Source organism: Cynocephalus volans, chromosome 15, assembly GCF_027409185.1.
Source record: "Cynocephalus volans isolate mCynVol1 chromosome 15, mCynVol1.pri, whole genome shotgun sequence".
Taxonomy (NCBI): Eukaryota; Metazoa; Chordata; class Mammalia; order Dermoptera; family Cynocephalidae; genus Cynocephalus; species Cynocephalus volans.
Window position 1 is genome coordinate 5,418,342 of NC_084474.1, and position 23,318 is coordinate 5,441,659.

General features: G+C 34.6%; 1 protein-coding gene across 1 annotated transcript in view; it reads left to right on the forward strand.

The window, feature by feature from the left end:
* The window catches only part of RNF17 (ring finger protein 17), a 120,953-nt gene that overhangs the window by 83,717 nt on the left and 13,918 nt on the right, over nucleotides 1-23,318 (forward strand). The window contains exons 25-28 of the mRNA XM_063080080.1: nucleotides 8,451-8,541; nucleotides 15,091-15,206; nucleotides 16,980-17,242; nucleotides 21,266-21,429. Coding sequence (XP_062936150.1) covers nucleotides 8,451-8,541; nucleotides 15,091-15,206; nucleotides 16,980-17,242; nucleotides 21,266-21,429 — 634 coding nt within the window. The remainder of the gene's footprint in view (nucleotides 1-8,450; nucleotides 8,542-15,090; nucleotides 15,207-16,979; nucleotides 17,243-21,265; nucleotides 21,430-23,318) is intronic.

Sequence of the window (23,318 nt, forward strand, 5' to 3'; positions counted from 1 at the left end):
AACTCACTTTGAGGAACAACAAAGACAGATAGAAATAAAACGTTTTTCATAAGTTTAGAATTGCAAGGAAAGCTAAAAATATGTAAATTACCAAAAAGAGTCAATTATAGAGGATTGTGGGAAAAAGGCATGGCATAGTTTTTGTCTGCTGGAATCCCACTATAAAAACAGAGAGCAACTTGGATAGTAAAACTAAAAACTACACAGTCAACATCTACAACAAAAGTAGGTGACAAGTCACCCATGTGACCCCCCCAAATATGAGTGGGTGGAGCTCATCATGAACCAGGACCTTTATGGAGGGAAGGCTGCCTGGGATTCTGACAGCGCTGAGAGTAGGAACTGGCCACCATGTTTCACTGGAGCTTGGAGGACAATCTGAGAGTAGCAACCAAAACTGAGAAAGGAGTAATGCAGGATGAACTTGTAGCTGAATGCCAGAGGTCTGTGATTGCCAAGCTTCCATGACACTGTAACCTTCTTATCCATATAACCTTTTAAAAGTAACTGCAGAGAAACTACTGGGAATAGAGTTCAGCTTGAGCAAGACAGACAGTGGGGCAAAAGAAAGAAGAGATCCAGGTCCTAGTAGGGGAGGGAAGCAGAGGTGCAGGATCTCACAGTATGAGGCCATATTCTCTGTCACTTGGGGAAAACAAGAACTCTAGAGCCATGAAGCTATAAAATCACTTGTGATCCGTTCTCCTAAAAGGATAGGAAATTTTATTTCACTTAAAACATGAGCAAAAGAAAGGATTTCAGTCTAATCCTATGCAAGTTAATATGAGAGAAAAGAAAATAGGGAGTTGAATAATATCCCTAGAGGCAGTGAAAATCCACCAAAAAGACATGCCCACAAGACAATCAAACTGTATGTAACCTAATATTTCAAAATGAACTAGTAGAAGTTTAGAAAATGATAGATGCTGTGAAAGAATAACATAAAACAAATTTTTAAACTCAGAAATAAGATAGTGAAAAAGGAAGATTTGAAGAGATGACGGAACTCAGGAAAGAATTAGAAATAAAATCATACCATAAATGCAGACTAAACTAGAAAAAATACAAAAGCAAATAAAACACCATGGATAAAGCCTTAAGAGAAAGAAAAGGTAGAAAGGAGGACAGATTTTAAAATTTAAAAAACAAACAAAAAAACCCCAGAGGATTAAAAAGAAAACAAAAGATATCTAAAATAGACCAAAAAAGATTCAACTTAAGTGTTAGTGGGCATCCCGAAGAAGAAAACTAAAAGTAATAGAACAAAACAAATGCAAAAAACTGCAAGAAAGTAAATCAAAGACTATTTAAAACTATGAGTGTCCTTCAAAAAATTTATGGAAAGATTCATATTATCTTTTAATTCTATTTTTCCATGAACTTTTTGAAGTTACCTTACCTTTGTTGAAAGAGCACACTCCATATCTAGGAATGCAGTTTAGAATGGCCAACACTGAGAGATAATTAAGTAAAATTATTGGTTCATAAGAGAAAGAAAAGCACAATGTCATCACCTGCGCTTTATGCCAGAAGTTAATGGAGTAACATATTGAAAGTAGTCAAAGAAAGAAAATGGCAAGCTGTGGATTTTATATCCAGCCAGACCAGCCTTCACGTATAAAGACCATAGACTGATATATGATCATCTGGGGAAATCAGGGATTATTTCTAGGAGTGCTCCTGAGAAATCTATAGGAAAATAACCTTCCGATAACCAAAAAGACACAAGAGATTCTGATGTAAGGACTGGTGGTTAACACTATTTTGCCTATGAAATTAAGATTAAATGATCATTATTAGGGAAACCGTATAGCACATAAAATAGATATGGCACAATTTCAAAAATGGGAAGAAGACGGGGTGAGAGGGGAGTCTATATTAAAAGTTGAATAAACTTGCTTTTTGCTTTATTGGTATTAACTAGGAGTAAGAGTACTTTCAATAAGGTGGGGGAAAGAAAAGAGATTACTAACAATATTGATTTAATTTTAGAACTATGTTAATATTTTATATAAACAAATCAGTAAAAATGTTAAGGAAAAATGAAATTAATTGTGAACAGTGGTAGTGCAGCCTCTCAGAGAGAAACTTCAAGTGACTTTAAAACACAGTAAGTTGACTATACATTTTTGCTGTACTGTATTCTAAGGACAAAAAATATCTACCCCCCACCCAGAAATATTAGCTGTTTTCATTAATCCCAAAGTTGATTGTAGTATTGGTATTGGTATTCTGAAGCTATTAACATGTATTGTAGGATAAATCAAAATAGTAATTACATGTGAATAAGAACTGGTTAGGTTGACAAAGATGTAAAATGAAGGTTAATTTACCCTGTAGTCCTAGTTTTGAATTAGAAGTGTCAGTACAAACTTAGGAGGCATTTTAATTGCAAAAAATATATACTTTTTAGCGTAGTGACATGCATAACCCAGCAGCAGTGCACAAATTGTAGTCTTTAAATATCATTGCCCACTGAAAGAAATAAGTGCTGCTTGGGAAAATGTCTGATCCCAAGTCTTGGAGAAGAAATGTACAATGTGAGCCTAGAATATCTTGTCAAAGTTAAACAACAAGACAACAAATATAGCAAAAACAAAAACAAGTATAAAAAATTATTTGAATTATAACAAAAGGATTCAGTAGCCAAACTGTATAAACTTCCGCTGACCAGAGATCAGACAATTTGAGAACCAGTAGGAGGATAATTACAATTTTAAAGCATTCGATATGCTTAAATTTATAAGTTATAGTGATGAACTTGTTGGTCACCATTAGAGGGTTCAAAGGAAGCACCTCATTATTCTGAAAAGAGGTAAATGAGGGAAAGGAGCATTTGTCTTGCTTTTCCTGTGCAAGCTATATTTCAGGATAATCAATAGTTGATAAGGGAAAGTTGTTCTTTATAAGTATTTCAACTAACAGACAAAGGAAGAATCATATCATTAGACTACCACCATTTTTCTAAATAATAAACTAAGGATCTAGACAGTGATTGTCATGAAGCTGCAAATGTCATGAAGAAAGAGAACCAGATGTTATGTACCTCCTGATGGAAGCACCACCTTTATATAGTACTGCTGATAAAAGAAAGATGCAAACCTGAATTCGATCAAGACTCTAGACCTAACTATGAACTTAAAGGAGATACAAGGGACAGAGGAACATGTTTAACACCATGGGAATGCCATCAGCTGAATCCAAACCTTGGAAACTGCAAAGCAGCTGAATCCAAAACCTTGGAAACTGGCTCATTTTCTTCAGAATTGCAAGGAAAAGAGGTGGAAGGGTCACTCAAGGCTTGTATCAGCTATTCATGATGTGTGGACTTGGTTTGCTTACCAGTGCAAACTGTTTTAGAAACATCAACAAAATGCAAACACCATCTGAATAGTTGATATTAAGGAATTATTAAATTTTTTAATTGTAGTGATGGTACTGTGGTTATGTTCTTTGGAAATGTAAACTAAGATCTTTGTAAATGAAGTGATGTGATATCTGGGACTTGCTTCAAAATCAGGAATGGCCGCGTGGATAGGTAGGAATATAGATGAAGTAAGATTGGTCATGTATTGATAATTGTTGAAGCTGAGTGATACATACATGAGATTTATTATATTATTCTCTCTGATTTTTTGTATGTTTGAAAATTTCCATGGTAACTTTTTGAAGGTGAAGTCACCAGATTTTTAAGCAAATATTCAGATAGTCTTCACCTATTAAGAAAAATCTATAAATAAGATATAGCTTAAAGGAATATAGGAAAACAGTCTGTTCTAAATAGTTTATTTAGGAGGAAAATGTTACTGTTTTGGTAAAACCCACTTATGGCTCTTCATAGATCTCAATGTTGATCTTCACTTTCTGGTTTTCCCAGCCTGGAAAGGAACAAGGGAGGACTTAGCATGTGTATATATTATCTTCACATTTATTTTTTAAAAATATTAAAGTGGTAAGCTCCTTCTTCTAAGGGACTTTCCTTCATTGATAAACCCATGGCAATAAAACCATTGTCTTTGTAACAAGAATTATAGCATCTTAGAATTGGATTTTACAGAGCTTTAGAGGCATCATAGCAGTAATTTCCTTTATACACCCTAATAAATGGACATTCAAGACCTGCTTAACAACTTCCACTTCTGTGGAGCACATATTTCTTAAGGGAGCTTGTTTCTTTATTAGGCAGCTTTAATTGCTAGTATTTCCTTACGTTACATTAAAATTGATCTCCCTGTACCTTCCGCATATCCTAATTTTGCCTATAGAGCAAACCTCTTGACTCATCTGGTCATCAGATATTGAAAGGTAGATACCATGTTCCACCAAGACTTTTTTCTTCTAGGCTATCCACAGTTTTCTCTGATATTAATAAAATAACATGATTTCTACATTCTCTTGTTTGCCTTTAAAGGTTTTGATTTTAATTGGAAGAAATGTTTCAGGTATATTCTGAATAGATCTCACTAAAACTATAAGCTATAAACATATTATTCTGTTGATTTAATGCAGCCTGTGTAAATTTTTGGGTGCTGCTCTAGGTTGGATTGGATTTCTTAAGCAGTTTTTATTGAACTCACATTGAACTTATGAATACTTGAGTAGGACTCAAAAGCCTAGTGGTCTAGCTGTAACTATATTCAAGTTTCACTTTCACTAAAGGATGATTCTATCAGAGATCCCAAGCATGTCAATCTCTATCCATTCGTTGACCATATCAGAATTATCATGCCCCATGTGCCCCAAAGAAGAAGGTATTGCCAGCTGAAACAGAGATCAGCATTTTCAGCCCAAGCCCCCACTACCTGAGCTGGAGGAGCAGGACAGGCGCAGTATCCTTACAAGACCTTTCTGCTTAGAAGGGCTTTCGTAGGTTGGCACTTGCTGTTTTTCTCTTGAACTGATTATGAAACTATCTTTTTATACACCTAAATAATTGGCTTTTTAACCTAAATACAGAATTTTACGTTTATTCCTGTCAAATTGCATCTAATTGGTTCTGAAATTCAAATATTGATCTGTTACATTCAGCATCTAGGCTGTCCTTTCTAATGTATTATCTGCAAATTTGAAAGCATACTTCTGTCAGAGGTAATAGTCTACAGTTTGTGGGCCAAATCTAACATACAACATACACTTGGCCCACAGAATTTTTTTAAATTTTGAAATATTAACATTTTTTAAAACCAGTGGATATCAACATAAAAGTTTGAATTTCTTACTTTATTGACAAAAATGAGGATATCTAACAGAGGCAGAGAGTACAACAGTGGTTACCAGAGACTGGGGAGGGGAGAGGGAAAGGGAAAACAGGGGGAGGCTGGCGAATGGGTACAAAATTACAGTTAGAGAGGAGCAATGAGTTCTGATGTTCTGTGGCACAGCAGGGTGACTATGGTTAACAGTTAAGTTTTGTGTATTACATAGCAGCTAGAGCAGAGACTTTTGAATGTTTTCACCACCAAGAAAAGATAAGTGCATGAGGTGAGGGATGCACTAACTACCCTGACCCCATCATCATACAACATATGTATTTATCAAAATATCAGATTGTATCCCATAAAATTACAATGTCAATTAAAATAATTTTTTTAAAAAATTAGACTGTCTAGTCACTGAAGTTAAGTGTTGCCGAAAATAATTGGCCTTCCTTGTAGAGGTTCAAAACAGTCATTACTTTTGTAGAATAAATCTTAGCTCTTATGAACCGTGAAGTACTAGATATAATTTTACATATGTGAAGCAGCTGTACTGTTAATCAAGCCTGCTGGTAGATCATTTCCTGTTACTTTGATGTGCTACTTACAGTATCCAAGTCATCTGGGGAAGCTTGTAGTTTTGGATTGTCTCAAATTTGCTCCTTCATTTGAAGTAAATTGCATGTTACATGGCTAAAAGATATGTACACATACACACACAAGGGGTCTTCAGAAAGCTCATGGAAAGATTTGTACTATCTTTTAGTTCTGTTTTCCAAGAACTTTTTGAAGTACCCTTGTATATGTATGTAGGTTTTTCAGACATGGATATAAATAGGAATATTAAAAATTTATTCTCAAGTAAAGCTAAAAGATCTTAGACCCTTTCAACATTATTATATAAACTTTAATGAACTTCTGTGTGATTTAAAGAAAAAAAAGCTATTGGTTTATCTAGTCTATTTTTAATCCTATCCACAAAGATCTCGTGAAAGAACTCGATACACTATACAATACACCTGACATTTATTGTCTACTAGGGCAGACATTGTATGACGTGCTATACATGTATTAAGTTCACTTAGTTCTCACAACAATATTGATAATAGGAACTGTTGTTATATTACAGTTGAAGAAACTGGCACTGAGAAAGAGTACCTTGCCCAAAGTTATATGTAAATCTATCATTGGTTTCATTTATCTGTTTTGAAACATGATTTTTTTAAAATTTGGGGTTAGAGTAGGATGCCTTCTTCTTAGTGACCCCTTTCTACTCTAACTGCTCGTGGACCATCTGTTTAATGTTCATCAGCAGTACTTTCCATAGTTCAGCCGTTTGCACAGAACCTTTCTCCAGTCTTACAGGCACCTCCCCCATTGCCTGTGATCACTGATAGTGACTGTGGGACCATATCTGTAAATTCTGACAGAGCACTGGAATGGAAATCTCAGGCCCACATTATATAAATCCTATCCTAGTTATCACTTCCATCTTAAATACTTCAATTAGAATAATTGGACAGAATCCTGTCAGTCCCATGATTGTATCTAATATTGTACACAACTTGAATTGTGTCTTATGGATTAGAATGGAATATCATCATCATTTTAAGAGTCTAATGATAATAGCTAGATTTAAGCACTTCTGGACCCTCTATTAATTGCCTTACAGGCACTATTTCACTTGATCCTCGCAATAAACCTCTAAGTTGTAGATAAGGTATTATTTACAGATAAGGAAATTGAATCTTCCTGAGGTTAAGTGTTTTATTATCCAGGGTTAAACATCTATTGACTGTTGAGCTAGGATTATAAACAAGGTCTGAATCCAGAATTGGAGCTCCAACCATTGTGTTAGAGCCATTCTAAGAAATCCTTTTCCATGATTTTTGTTATTGTGGTAAAAGAGACATCACATGAAATGTACTCTTTTTACCACTTTGAGAGTACAGTCCTGTGGCATTAAGAACGTTCACATTGTTGTGCAGCCTGCACCACCATCCACCTCCAGAACTTTTCATCTTCTCCAACTGAAACTTTGTAACCATAAATTTTTAAAAATTTAAATATTTTTTAGTTGTTCGAAAGTTAATACTTATAATTTTAGGAAAACCTTAATGGTACACTGATTTTTATTTGTATACCGTCATCATAAATAGGAAAGCACAACTAATTGTAGAATTTATTAAAATTTAAGCTTCTTAGCTCATAAGAACACTATTTGGGCTTCTTAATAAATTGTGTAACATATTTACCAAATTGTATTTGGTCAAGCTACGTGCCCAGTTGATTTGGTTAGTTCATTCATGTAAACCATTTAATGTGAAAACATTGAGGACATAAGGTATTTATTCAGTTGATAGATCAGCTTAGTAAGACTCTGGATCTAAAAACCATGTTTAGAGAGCATTATGTTACCAACAATCTCTTCAGTGATACTAATTCTTTATTCTTTGGGGGTAGATTTGACGGTTAGAAATATCTAAAGTCACTCAGTTTTAACTGCAAACTAAAATGGATGATGAAGTTGGATACTCTGCTTTTCATTAATCTGTCAAATTTTTATTTAGGGATTTTTTTTTTTTTACTGTGCAGTCTGCCATTCAGTCTTTGCCAAAAAATTTGGCACTGATCTGCTAAATTTTATAGGCATTTAAAATTGTATGACTACATATATCAAACTATTTAAGTAATCTTGTTGAATCAAGAATTAAATCAACAATTAAAACAAAAATTGAAACTTCTTTAAACTATTGAGGGTGACATTTATGGATAGTGATTCAAATTAGATTTGAATTCCAGAAAACATCCAAGAAAGGGCAGTGTGATCATCGTTGCAAAGCGACTGTTTTTTTCCTCTTTCCTTTAAATATTTCTGGAGTGCTGTCTGTGTGCTAAGCATTAGGGAATGTGATGATAGACTTAAGGCATTATTCCTGCTCCCTCAGAGTTTAGTTGACATATATGAAATGTATGTAATGACTAAAAATACTTAAAACATTCCTACTTTTTAGGGATCCTCAGTGTAGCTGCAGAACAGATAATACACAAATAAGTTCACATGTAATATGGGCCTTAAGTAGAACAGAAGGTGACAAAATTGGGGAAGAAAATTATGAGAATAACATGGATCCATATTTAGATGGATTTCTCTGTACATATTTAGATGGTCCAGATTATACGCGTGTGTAGAGCATTTCTTATATATTTCAGTATTCAGTGCTGTTTATTATAGTGTGTCAGTATTTTTTTTAGACCAACTGGTGGAAATGACAAGTGGACAGCAACAGCTTGTGACTGTCTTTCATTGTACCTAACTGGAGCTGTGGCAACTATAATCTTACAGGTGGGTAGAAGGGTAGACACAACAGATGTGCACTAATTATTTCATTGATGTTTTCATTAATTCCATTTATTTTCATGTTGAGAAAATAATAATAAGCTATTTGGATTTTACTGCAAACTTTGTTATTCTTATTTCAAGGTAGAAAGCCTGTTTGATAATAGATTTACCACAAATGATCATACAAATGAATCAAAAAATTTTTTTTTATTTTATTTTAACTTCTCGGTATACATTGTACTTGATTTTCTTGTCCCTTTACCCGTTCCTTTCTTCTCTCCCTCTCTCCCCCCACCCCACTACATTATGTCTGTTCATTTGTCTGAACAAATTCAAAGAATTGTGATTGTAGTGTCTTCTTCCCCCGCCCTTTATTTGTTTGTATATTTATTTATTTTTAGCTCCCACAAGTAAGTGAGAATATGTGGTATTTCTCTTTCAATGCCTGACTTGTTCACTTAATATAATTTTCTCTAAGTTCATCCATGTTGTTGCAAATGGTAGTATTTCATTCTTTTTCATACCAGAGTAGTATTCTATTGTGTAGACATACCAGTTTCCTTATCCACTCATCTCATGATGGACATTTGAGCTGGTTCCAACTCTTGGCTATTATAAAAGTGCTGCAATAAACATTGGAGTACAGGTATCCCTTTGGCATGATGACTTCCATTCCTCTGGGTATATACCCAGCAGTGGGTCATATGATAGATCTATCTGTAATTGTTGGAGGAACTTCCATACCATTTTCCATAAAGGCTGCACTATTTTGCAGTCCCACCAACAGTGTGTGAGAGTTCCTTTTTCTCCGCAACCTCTCCAGCATTTATCGTTCAGAGTCTTTTGGATTTTGGCCATCCTGACTGGAGTGAGATGGTATCTCAAAGTAGTTTTGATTTGCATTTCCCGAATGCTGAGAGATATTGAGCATTTTTTCATGTGTCTGTTGGTCATTCATATATCTTCCTTTGAGAAATGCCTATTCACTCCTTTGCCCATTTTTTAATTGGGTTATTTGGTTTTTTCCTGTAAAGTTGTTTGAGTTCCTTGTATATTCTGGATATTAATCCTTTGTCAGATGTGTATTTTGCAAATATTTTCTCCCACTCTGTCGGTTGTCTTTTCACTCTGTTGATTGTTTCTTTTGCTTTGCAGAAACCTTTTAATTTGATATAATTCCATTTGTTTATTTTTCCTTTGGTTGCCTGTGCTTTTGGGGTCATATTCATGAAGTCTGTACCCATTCCTACTCCCTGCAGTGTTTCCCTTATATTTTCTTTAAGGAGATTTATTGTTTCGGGATGTATATTTAATTCTTTAATCCATTTTGAGTTGATTTTGGTATATGGTGAGAGGTACGGGTCTAGTTTCATTCTCCTATGTAGGAATATCCAGTTTTCCCAGCACCATTTGCTGAAGAGGCAATCTCTTCCCCAGTGTGTAAACTCGGTGCCTTTGTCAAAGATCAGATGGCTGTAGGTGTATGGGTTGATTTCTGGGTTCTCTATTCTATTCCAGTGATCCGTGTGTCTGTTTTTATGCTAGTACCATGCTATTTTGGTTATTATAGCTTTGTAATATAGTTCAAAGTCAGGTGGTGTTATGCCTCCAGCTTTATTTTTTTGGCTCAGGATTGCTTTGGCTATGCATGGTCTTTTGTTATTCCATGTAAATGTCTGGATAGTTTTTTCCATTTCTGAGAAAAATGTCATTGGAATTTTTATGGGAATTGCATTGAATCTGTAGATCACTTTGGGTATATAGACATTTTCACAATGTTAATTCTTCTGATCCAAGAGCATGGGATATCGTTCCGTCTTCTTGTGTCCTCTTTAATTTCTCTCAACAGTGGTTTGTAGGTCTCTTTGTAGAGATTTTTCACATCCTTGGTTAACTTTATTCCTTGGTCAACTTTACATTTCGAGGTATTTTATTTTTTTGGTGGCTATTGTAAATCGGCTAGCTTTCTTGATTTCTTTTTCTTCATGTTCACTGTTGAAGTATAGAAATGCTGCTGATTTTTGTGTGTTGATTTTGTATCCTGCAACTTTGCTGATAACATTTATCAACTCTAGGAGGTTTTTTGTAGAGGCTTAAGGCTGTTCAATATATAGAATCATATCCACAAACAGGGACAGTTTGGCTTCATCCTTTCCAATCTGGATGCCCTTTATTTCATTCTCTTCTCTGATTGTCCTAGCTAGTACTTCTAACACTATGTTGAATAGGGGTGGTAAGAGTGGGCTTACTTGTCTAGTTCCTGTTCATCCCGTTCAGGATGATATTGGCAGTGAGCTTATCATATGTGGCTTTAATTGTGTTGAGATACTTTCCATCTATACCTAACTCATAGAGAGTCTTTATCCTGAACAAATGTTGAATTTTGTCAAAGGCTTTTTCAGCGTCCGTAGAAATGATCATATGGTTTTTGTCTTTGCTTTCGTTGATGTGGTGTATCACATTTATTGATTTTCGTATGTTGAACCAACCTCGCATCCCTGGGATGAATCCCACTTGATCATGGTGTATAATTTTGTGTATGTGTTGCTGTATTCTGTTAGCTAGTTATTTTATTGAGGATTTTTGCAACTGTGTTCATCAAGGATATTGGCCTGTAGTTTTCCATTTTTGATGCATCTTTGTCTGGTTTTGGTATCAGGGTGATGTTTGCCTCATAGAATGAGTTTGGGAGAATGGCCTCTGTTTTAACCTTTTGGAATAGTTTCTAGAGAATTGGTATCAATTCCTCTCTGAAGGTTTGGTAGAACTCTGCGGTGAACCCATCCGGTCCTGGGCTTTTCTTTGTTGGGAGCCTTCTGATAATAGCTTTAATCTCTTTTATTGTTATTGGTCTGTTCAGATTTTCTGTATCTTCTTGGCTCAGTTTTAGTAGTTTGTATGTGTCTGGAGATTTATCCGTTTCCTCCAGCTTTTCAAATTTGTTGGCATATAGTTGTTTATAGTAGTCTCTTATGATTCCTTGTATTTCTGAGGTATCAATTGTAATATCACCTTTTTCATTTCTAATTTTTGTTATTTGGGTCTTCTCTCTTCTTTTCTTAGTTAGCCATGCTAAAGGTTTGTCACTTTTATTTATCTTTTCAAAAAACCAGCTTTTTGTTTCATTAATCTTTTGTATCATTTTTCAGGTTTCTAATTCATTTAGTTCTGCTCTGATCTTAATTATTTCTATCTGTCTGCTAACTTTGGGTTTGTATTGTTCTTGTTTTTCTAGTTCTTTAGGATGAATTGTTAGGTTGTTTATTTGCCATCTTTCCATTTTTCTGAAGTAAGCATTTAATGTGATTAATTTCTCCCCTAGTATTGCTTTTGCAGTATCCCACAGGTTTTGGTATGATGTGTCATTATTTTCATTAGTTTCAAGAAATTTTTTGATTTCCTGTTTAATTGATTCTTGGACCCATATGTCATTAAGTAGAATGTTGTTTAATTTCCATGTATTTGTGTAGTTTCCAGAGTTTTGTTTGTTATTGATTTCTAATTTTAATCCATTGTGATCTGAAAAAATACATGGAATAATTCCAATTTTGTTAAATTTGTTGAGACTTGATTTGTGACCTAACATGGTCTATCCTGGAGAATGTCCCGTGTGCTGATGAGAAGAATGAATATTCTGAGGTTTTTGGATGGAATGTTCTGAAGATATCTGCCAAGTCCAGTTTTTCTAAAGTTTTGTTTAGATCTTGTGTTTCTCTGTTCATTTTTTGCTTAGATGATCTGTCCAATTTTGGGAGTGGGGTGTTCAGGTCCCCAGGTATTATGGTGCCAGTGTCTATCTCATTCTTTAGATCTAATAGCGTTTGCTTTATAAATCTGGTTGCTCCAATATTGAGTGCATATATATATTTATGATTGTTACGTCTTTTTGATGGATAGATCCTTTTATCATTATATAGTGGCCTTCTTTATCTTTTTGTGGTTTTTGCTTTAAAGTCTACTTTATCTGATATAAGAATAGCTACTCCAGCTCGTTTTTCATTTCTATTTGCATGGTATATCTTTTTCCATCCTTTCACTCTTAGTCTATGTGTGTCTTTACAGATGAGGTGATTCTCTTGAAGTTTGCATATTGTTGGGTCCATCTTTTTAATCCAGTCAGTCAAGTCTGTCTCTTTTTATTGGGGAATATAATCCGTTTGCATTTAGAGGTATTATTGAAAGGTGTTGATTTACTCCTAGTATTTTATTGATTTTTGTTTAGATGTCTTAAGTATCTTTTGTTCCTCTCTTTCTGATTTTCTGTCTTCTGTGTTTGTTGGTTTCTTGGAGTGGTTGATAAACTATTTTTTCTCTTTATTGTTAGCATTTTTGTTTTACTAGTAGGTTTTGTTCTTTCTTGAGTATTCATGGCAGTGATGTTTGTTTTTCAGGTATGAAACCCAGTACTCCTTTAAGAATTTCTTGTAAGGCTGGTCACATGGTAGTGAACTCCCACAGTTTTTGTTTGTCTGAGAAATATACTATTTGTCCTTTGTTTTGGAAGGATAGCTTTGCTAGGTAAAGAATTCTTGGCTGGCAATTTTTGTCCTTTAGTATTTTGAATATATCATCCCATTCTTTTCTAGCTTTTAGGGTTTCTGATGAAAAGTCTGATGTTAATCTGATTGGGGCTCCCTAATAGGTGAATTGCTGTTTCTCTTTTGCAGCTTTTAAGATTCTCCCTTTGTCTTTGAGTTTTGCCAGTTTGACTATAACATGTCTTGGAGAGGACCTTTTTGGGTTGAATATGTTTGGAGGTCTTTGGGCCTCCTAAATCTGAAGATCTGTGACTTTCCCTATACCTGGGAAGTTTTCTGCTATTACTTTGTTGAATATATTTTCAATTCCATTTCCTTTTTCCTACCCTTCTGAATACCCATGATTCTGCTATTTGAGTGCTTAAGGTTGTCTGTTTTCTCTCTTAGATTTTCTTCAATTTTTCCAATTCTTTTTTCTTTTTTCTGGTCCACCTGTGTTAATTCAAACAGCCTGTCTTCAAGGTCAGAAATTCTCTCTTCTGCTTGTTCTAGCTTTTTGGTTAGACTCTCTGTTGTGTTTTTTATTTCAGTGAATGAATCCTTCAGCTCCACAAGCTCTGCTACATTCTTTTTCAGGGCATTGATTTCTTTGTACATTTCTTCTTTCAGGTCCTGTGTATTTTTTCTCATTTCATTGTGTTGTCTAACTGAGTTTTCTTGTATCTCATTTAGTTTCCTTAGAATTGTTTCTCGAAATTCCTTGTCAGCCATTTCAAGAACTTACTGCTCTGTAGGATCTAGAGCTTGAGAATTATTATTTTCCTTTGGTGGTGATGTACTTTCTTGATTTTTCATATTTCTGGTAACTTTCCTTTGGTGTTTAGTCATTGTGGCAGGGGGTATCACGATCCACTCATTCCATCCTGATGTCTGGCCTGGATCCTGAAAGGACTGCAAATTCTGGGCAGCATGGACTAGCCTGGGCTGGGGGTCCCATGGCATGTGCCTGTTCCAGCACAGCTGGCTCATGGCATGTGAGCCCAGCAGCTCTCAGGCCTCTCTGGGTGGTGGGTTCTGGTCTAGACTGGGGGTCTTGTGGCACCTGCCTGTTCCAGCACAACTGACTCGGGCATGTGGGCCTGGCGACTCTCAGGCCTCTCTAAACGGTGGGGAGTGACCTGGGCTGGAGGTCCCATGGTGCCTGCCTGTTCTGGCGCAGCTGACTCAGGGCTTGTGGGCCCAGCAGCTCTCGGGCCTCTCTGGGCCCGAATCAAAATATTTCTAAAGTAATATTCTTGAGTTGACAATTTGCATGTTAGAAATATAACATGTATATGCTAGAGTATATTTCTGAGGCCTTTTGATATTCTTTTACTGAACTAGAAAGTTAGGCTTCTAGTGAAATCATTTTAACTGTATGTTATAAAATGTGTGTGTGAGACAATATGGATTTGTGTATGAGAGAGGCATACATCTCTTTAGAACACTTAAAAATATTCTTTGCTTCCTTTACTTTTTCTAATTTAAATAAGTTTTATTGCATTAATGATTCGAGTTTTCTTATGTAACTTATTTTTCCATGCCTTGTTTTTCCATCTACGTAGTTTCTCCATTTTTATAATTTCTTTCATATGAAGCAGAATATATGTTTTATAGTAGTAATTTCTTTTGCTTTTGTAAGTTAAAAAAGGGCACACCTTGGATGATATATTTTGATTGTATAATTTGCAGAGACTTTAGAGGAATAGAGTAACTTGTTAACTGGTGTTTTGTCTACCCATCCCCCCAATTCTGGGATAGAAAAAAAGTTTTAGTTTGCTTTTTTTGGGGGGGAGGGGGCAAGTTTTACCTGGGCAGTGAGGTCTTCCTTGTACATTTCACAAAACAACTATCTGTCTCCACTGACTCTCTTGAATGCTCTGTGATGTATTTGGATATCAAAATAACTTTACTCAGTTGGGAATTTTTTTTCTTGTTTAGAGAAATGTAGAGGAAATGCCTACAAAAAGTAAATTGTTTATAAGAAGACTTCATTTTTGTGTCTCATATTTACTCTGCTCTTAAATCACTGCAGGAAAACAACACAACGTGGCCATTACCTGTGAAAATTTTCTGCAAAGATGAAAAAGGAGAGCGTGTTGATGTTTCTAAGTATTTGATTAAAAAGGGTTTGGCTTTCAGAGAAAGGAGGTATAGAGTTTTTAAAAAGAAAATTTTTTGACATCAGTTTGTGATGGTCGCTTCTTATGTTCCTGTGTAAATCTTTATATATGTGTCCTTTCAAACCTGAATTGCATCTTATTTGCTCTTAAAGATGATTTTTAAACTAACCTGAGGAACCAGCTCAGACAGATTCTTTCAGAATTGTTCATTTCTTTATTCAGGGCCATCAGTTCTTACATACTTAAATCCCCTTCTGTTGTATTTGCTTTTATAGTTTCCCCTTTCCTTTGGCACTTGCACCGTAAACCAAAGGAAAAGAGAACTATATAGTGGATACCATATCTGAGCCCTTTGGCATCCTTTGCTTAGAAGTGCTTACACTTTATGTTGGAAATTCTGGTAGGTATATACCACAGTGTATTTATATGAAACAGGAATGAGTAGTTAAAAAGTAATTGAACTATAATTCCATTTAAAGATGCTATCGGGTACTAACTTTGATGCAGGGGGAGAGGATCAGGATTTGTTGTAGCCCTATCTTACTCTTTTCTGTCTCCTCCTGGATGTAGAGGTGTATTAGAATTGCAAACACATGTTCTAGGCAGCCACTTTATACCATATATGGCCAGATCTTCATAGATTTGGTTGCTTTAATTTATATCTTACCTTATTTGGACCAAGACCTTAGTATGAGAAATCAAAAATAAAATGGGACATGAGGTAGTTGGCTAGGTGTGGTAGATGCTATATGAATTGCCTAGGCCTTGGCATGCAGCCAGGCTCCACATTTTTAATCCCACATTTGCCTCTTTTGGAATTTGTTGGCTTTAGAATAAAGCAATTCTTTGATAAAAGAAATATTAAACTGAAAAATGTTAGGTAAGTTAATACTAACATTATCTGCCACTAATTGTGATATTCTTTACTGCTTTTATTACCAGCTATTTTAAGGTAGGTGTGGGAGACAGGATTAGTTCAGGAATTATGTTAACTGTTTCATCAGTGCTTATTTCCTTTTAAAAGAAAAGTACAGGAATTTAGAAGAAACAGAAATCTGCTGTAATTCTGCTGAAACACAGTCAGTTTTAATATTTCTTTATAGGATTTTAATGTTTGTACTATAGGCTTACTCTTTTTTTAACTGGCTTTGTATAGTTTGTTTTGATTTGTTTTGTTTTGTTGGTGACTGGCGGGTAGGGACCAAACCCTGGATGTTGGTGTTATCAGCACCACGCTGTAAGCAGTTGAGCTAACAAGACAGCCCTCTTTTTTTTTAATTGGAAGGGAAAAACATGAAGTAAAAAAATTGAGTAAATACAGCATATTACCACCAACACCTAGTATCTCAGTCGTACCTTATTATTATTTTAAGAGACTCATTTTCTCTTTGTATTATTTTACGAATGTCGATAACTTGTCCACGTGTGTATGTTCTATCTGTGGACTAAATTAGAATCAACTTGGCATTGTATTTTTCAGTAACCTGTAGTTCATTGTACAATATCTGGATATATGTATGAAATTTTGAGGGAAGAGCATGTAGATACAAGGTAGTAATTTAAAACATATGAGTGAAATTATATTGATTTTTTCTCATTAATCTCATTTATAATTTAAAATAATTTTCATTATAACTTAAATTATGCTCATTTTCATGTTACAAGTTAGATTAGTATATCCTAGACTAGAGCAAATATTTTCTTTAAATTTCAGGTATATTTGAAGGGTTCTTTTTACATTGTTTTCTCCAGAATTTTATATTTGCTCATGTTTAGAAGTGTTCTTTTTTGGATGTTACAGAATTAATAAATTAGATAACAGCCATTCATTATCTGAGAAGTCTCTGGAAATCCCCCTGGAACAAGAAGATTCAGTAGTTACTGACAAAAAAGCTGCTGATATAATCAGTGAACACAAAGTGTCCGAATTTAAAGAGAAAATTATAGAACCAAGAACCACTGGATGCTATAAACCGCCAGCTATTCCTAACCTGAAAATATTTGAGGCAATAGTCAGCTGCATTGGTGATGATGGAACTATATTTGTAATACCTAAATTATCAGGTAAGATCTTTTAGGTTATATAGGATTAGTCAGTAAAAGTGGACCTAGCAACTCCAGTTCTCTAGTAAGATAGAAACAGATTGAAATACCTTGGGCAGGCAATTAACCTCTTTGTACCTCAGTTTCACAGGGTTTTTAGGAGGATTAAATGATTTCACGAAATGCATGCAAAGTGCTTTAACAATGCCTAGCACATAAAAATCACTTAATAACTTTTTCATTATTATTTTAACATAGCAATGTTAATGTAGTATAATTATGTGAGAGCTATTCACAGTATAAGAAAGAAATTTGGAATTTTCATCTCCTCTATTATTACGGATTGAACAACCCTACCAAATAAGTCAGGTAAAATACGTACATATTTTTTCTTTTTAATTGACATTTACTGAATTGGCATGAAAGTAAAGAATATACGAAGCTCCAAAACGAAATGAAACCAGAACACTGGGAGGTAAGCATGTGGCAGAGAAGGAGCTTGCCTCAAGAGTTGCTGTGGCACTTTGAACTTCCTCTTTGATACCTACACAAAGTTCTGGAAAAAGAAAATAAAGCTCAAGGCCCCTTCACTCATAGAGGGAAATCTAATAGGAAACCCTTATGTGAGGATAGGATCCCAAAGGATCACTTCCACAACACAGTGTTAGGGTCAGTGTGATTATGTTAAAAATGATTAAGTACAGGTGCCCAAATTTTTAAGTTATTGTAAAATATATTATAAATATGTAAGAGTATATAACATAAAAAGTATTATTTAAATAAGAATATTAAAATGAGTAACCATGTACACATTACCCAGGATAAGCATTACCAGAATCTTGGAAGACATGTGTGCCCCCACCAGACCACGTCCCCACCTTTCACCACCCAAGACATAACCACTCTCCTGAATTTGCTATTAGTATTTCCTTGCTTTTCTTTATAGTCTACCACCTGTGTGTGTATCACTAAACAAATTGGTTTTTCCGTCTTTCAAACTTTATGTAAAACAGAACCAGAATGTACCTTTTTGTGACTTTTCATCAAAATTTTCAGGATTCATCTACCTAGATACATCTAAATATATTTCATTCATTTTTGCGAATAGTATTCCAATGAATGATTATATCTCAATTTATTCATTCTATTGATGAACTTTTATGTTTCTAGATTTTTGCTATTACAAAAAATGCTGCTGTGAACATTCTCGTATCTGTTTATTGATACACAGAAACAAGAATTTTTCTAGGGTTTCAGTGAGTAGAATTGGTGGATTATTTAGGATTTTGTGTGTGTGATCATCTCTTCTAGTTAATGCCAATTGTTTTTCAGAGTGGTTTGTAACAGTTTACAGTGCATGAGATTCCCATTGTTCCATAACCTTAGTAACACTTGATATTGTCAGACTTTTCAAGTCTTTCCAATCTGTAGAGTGTGAAACTGTCTCTCACCGTGGCTTTAATTTGCATTCTTTTATTACCTATGACGTTGAGCACCTTTTCCTCTATTTGAGTTATTCATTTCTCCACGTTTATGGAATATGTCTTTTGCTCACTTTCCATTAAGTTATTGCTTTCTGATTCGTAATTCTTAATAGATCCTGAACATTTATCCTCTCTCAGTTTTATGAGATGCAAATATCTTCTCTCAGTTTTTCACTTGTCTTTTCAGTGTCTTTTTGAGGTTTCTGGATGAACAGAAGGTCTTCATTTTAAATGTGATTGTATAAATCTCCTTTTTTTTGTTTTGTTATTTTGCATCTCATTAAAAAATCATTCCTTACTCTGAAATCAAAAACATATTCAAATGTGTGACCTTACAAAAACTGTTTACAATTTTTTTTTTCTTACATTAAGTCTTTAAGCCATCCTGGAATTGATTTTTGGGTAGATGTGAAGAAGAAATCCAATTTTATTTTTTAATCAATTGTCCCAGCCCATCTACTTAATACTCCACACTTTCTCCACTGATCTGCAAGTGTGGATTTTGAACCTTTTCAAAAATCAAGGTTCCATATACACATGAGTTGTTTTTGAACTTTCTGTACTGATTTGTTGCTCTGTTTGTCTATCCCTGCACCAATACCACAATTTTTCTCTTATTATAACCGTTACTGTTTTGGAGTGGGTGTACAACTTACTTGTTCTACATTTAATAATATTTGGAATCCATTGGAGCCACTCTTCCTGCCTTGTCCTTCTTTACACATACCTTGGCTCTTCAATCATGTTTTCTTTACCACACCCTTTTGTGTCTATGGGGCACACTGTATGAAACGTGTTGCAAGATCAAAAAGCAGAGGCAAAGGTAGGCTGGAGATGAGGAAGGAAAGCTTTTTTTGAGAAACACCCTGAGCCCCAGGGCTTTGGAAATATAAATAGATATAAACAGAAAAAAAAAAATTAAAACTGATATACCTTTTAGAGTTAGAAACTTTAGGGGAAGAATAGGAAAAGAACTCATCAAAGATAGGCATAAATAAGGTAAAAGAGTCCAGCCTGGCTGGAAGAACAGAAGTAATGAACTTTAATAAGAATAAGGGAATTAGAATGTGATCAGATCATTGACAGAAAGCCTTTGGGTTTTTAGCATCATGATACATCAGGGCTGCCGCCCAGGATTTTCTCTCTTTCCTCCATGACTTCAGTATTTTTGTGCATCTACAAACCTTGGGATCCTTGAGAATATAAAAATCTTGGAGCCCCATTTTTTTGCACATCACAGGGCAGCAATGTTATATACATGCAGTTGGCAGAACTTAGGACTTAGAAACTCCATCAGGGATTATCAGAACATCTCAAATACCTCCCAGTGAGGAAGAGCAATACAAGATCAGCTTCTACAGGCTGCTTAGACAACCCTGAGGTCAGGACTAGTGTACATTGACCTGCCATCCTCCCTGAGTCTTCCTTGGGAATAAGACAAAGGTGGGGGCGGTCCCAGGTTTGTAAAACCAGACACTTATACAAGTTTGTAGGCTCCCTAAGAAAAATGAACACAAAATTTTATATTTAGAATGAGAAAAGAAATCACAAAAAAATGACTGGAGATTAATAATGTTCGGGTTCTTCGTGAGGCTTATGTGCAAATGCTTCCTAACTACAACTTGAGCCCATCCAGAGTACTTTATAACTCATGGTGACTCTAGCACTTTTCATTGCTTAAGCACCATTAGCTCCCTAGTAAATTCACCTACAGATGAGGGTACAGTAGCTATGAACTTAATGAAATTTTTCACTCATTTGTTAATCTCCTAAATACTATTTTTTAACTTGAAAAACAATGAATCTGCAATTGGCTGTTGTAGAAGTGAACATTGTTTGAGACCTGTAGTAAAAGAATTTAACTCAGAAGCTTTACTTGACATGTATAAATAGTCGTTGCTAAAACTGGTTGATTGTTATGTGCCAGGCATTGTGCTAAATGCTTTACATTTAATCCTCCTGCAGTGCTGATGATGCAGGTAGACACTACTATACCTAGTTTACGGAAGAGTAAACTGAGGTTTATGGAGATAAAGGAACCACCCAAGATCACACAACTAAAGCAGTAGGACTGGGATGGGAACTGACTCCAGAGCTTGCCTTCTATCGTGTCATTTATTGAGATATATGTTTACTGTAGAAATAATGGGCCAATTAGCATAAAAACAAAACTAAAATTTTAATTTATATCGCTAGAATTATTCTGTATCTAAGCACTGAGTAGCATATAACTTGTGTGCCATTTTACTTAGGTGTGCTGTCAAACTGACCTCTTAAACTGGCAGTTCTTTTTTATGTGTTCAGAGCTCTTTATGATGTTTGCACTCTCATAATGTAATCAGATATCAGAATAATTGTTTATATGCTTTTGGTAGTATGTTTTGAAACATATTGAAGCTACTAACTGAACTACATTTTTATGAAAGTTCTATTATGGGACTGATTTTTAATTCCTTATTTTACTTAAGTTATAAAGTTATTAAAGGTTAATGATAACTTATTATTGAAAAGTGTTAAGGAATTTTTTCCACATGTTTTCTATTTTTAATAATCTCTTCAGAATTTGGGCTAGTAGAAATGATGAATGAAATTCAAAGTAATTTAAAATGCCTTGGTCTTTTGGAGCCTTATTTCTGGAAAAAGGGAGAAGCCTGTGCGGTAAGAGGATCCGATACTATGTGGTATCGAGGCAAGGTAATGGAAGTTGTAGGTGGCACTATCAAGGTGAGTCTGATGTTCTTTTGTGACTATTCTAAGGCTAAATGCTATAGCATTAAGTGACCTTTTGAGTCTGAATACGTGAAAATTTGATTTAAACGTCTTTTGATGAGTTCAGTCGTGTAGGAAGATCAGTCAGGTGCATTATGCTTTTAACTGTAATAAGAATTTTTTTTTTCAATATATTTAGTAACCTGGATAACCAAAAAGTATTTCCAGGTAGGGATTTGATCACTGGTATTTTAATGAATGGATCACTTAGTTGTAATCAGTAGCCCTATTTGTACATACAGCATTAAGTAAAACAAGTTGTTTTCCGATATTTTAAATATCTCCTTAGCAAACTTGTTTATGGCCCAGCTAATTCTTTGGTGAGGGCTAATTTACCTTTCAAGAATAGTGAGGGGCACTCACATTTCATTCAAGATCTTTAAAACCAGCTGCATGCTTCAAAAAGTGTACATATAAAACTATGGATGAAAATACCTTCATTTACATTGTATTTACTAAGTAAAACAGTAAAGTTGATTCAACCCTTAAAAATTTTAGTTTTGGGGGAAGAGGAGATTAAGGAGAAAAGTCTTTTTGTTTCTTCTTGGATAGGAGTTTATTTTCTGTTTGATGATGATACCTAACAATTACATGAAAATTCAAGATTTTTAACTTTTTTCACATACGTACGTTCATATTTTATAATTTGTTTACAACTATCCCAAACATAGATTATTATTCCCATTTTACTGATATGAAAATTGAATTAGGTTCAGTGATTTACCAAGGTCACCCTTATCAGTGGGTGGTGATGCTGGAGTTCATATACAAGCATCTGATCCCTAAACTTCTGATTCTGAGTCTTGTGCTTTTTCTGCCAGACTACTAACTTTTAATGGTTTTAATAGAAGTAAAATGACTTCAAATTTTAGGTGGGTACTTAAGCATCTGAATACTTACAGATTCATGTGTTAATATGAAAATGGTCAGTTTTCACATACATTTGAATTGTCCAGATAATTCCTGCCCTTTTCTTCTTTAATACAAAGGTAAACTGAATGACAGTTTTCATCATGTTATCACACTTTATGAACTTTACATGTGTCGAATCCAAATAAAAAACATGGTGAATTTTTTTCTCATGCTCTAAGTATCTCAAATATGTTATTTTAATACAAGTTATTATGTTATTTCAAATATAAAATATGTTATTTTAACTTATTTTAAAGTACTGTTATAGTTTACTCATCACCTTTTTTTTTCTTCCCTTTGTCCATTTTACATTTCAAGTATACACAATGAATTTTTCATTTCTTAACCTGGTATCTTTCAAAATTTATCCTATGATCCACATTGGGAAATAAACATTTTAGGGCCTGGACAGTTAGTCAGATGGTTAGAGTGTGGTGCTTGTAACACCAAGTTCCAGGGTTTGATCCCTGTACTAGCCAGCCAAAAAAAAAAAAAAATAGAAATAGACATTTTATGAAACCATACTCACCCTCACTACCTGTGATATACTCATTGTTTTGTATTCAGTTCTATTTCATTTTTTAAAATACTGACTGCCAGGCAAACCCAATTAAACAGTAATCTGTTCATTTTGTTACCTTGGGGCAAAAGAAATAACTTCATGGCATTTCTTATTCTGACACAGTTTAGAAATTGAATTACCAAAATTAAAGCATTTTTAGAAAGTGTTTCTCTCAAAGACTTTGTAAGTAATAAGACTGATATTTTTTAAAGTTTTTATTTATAGGTTACGTGCAAGGAAGCGTTTTTGCCATGAATTTTGATATACTTTAGGATGAAGGAATACAGTGTTACTTTTTTCCTGGAAATTTTCCAAATCTAAATTTAGTTATCTTTCCAAGATGCCTTTTTTTTTAATACCAGGAAATCTC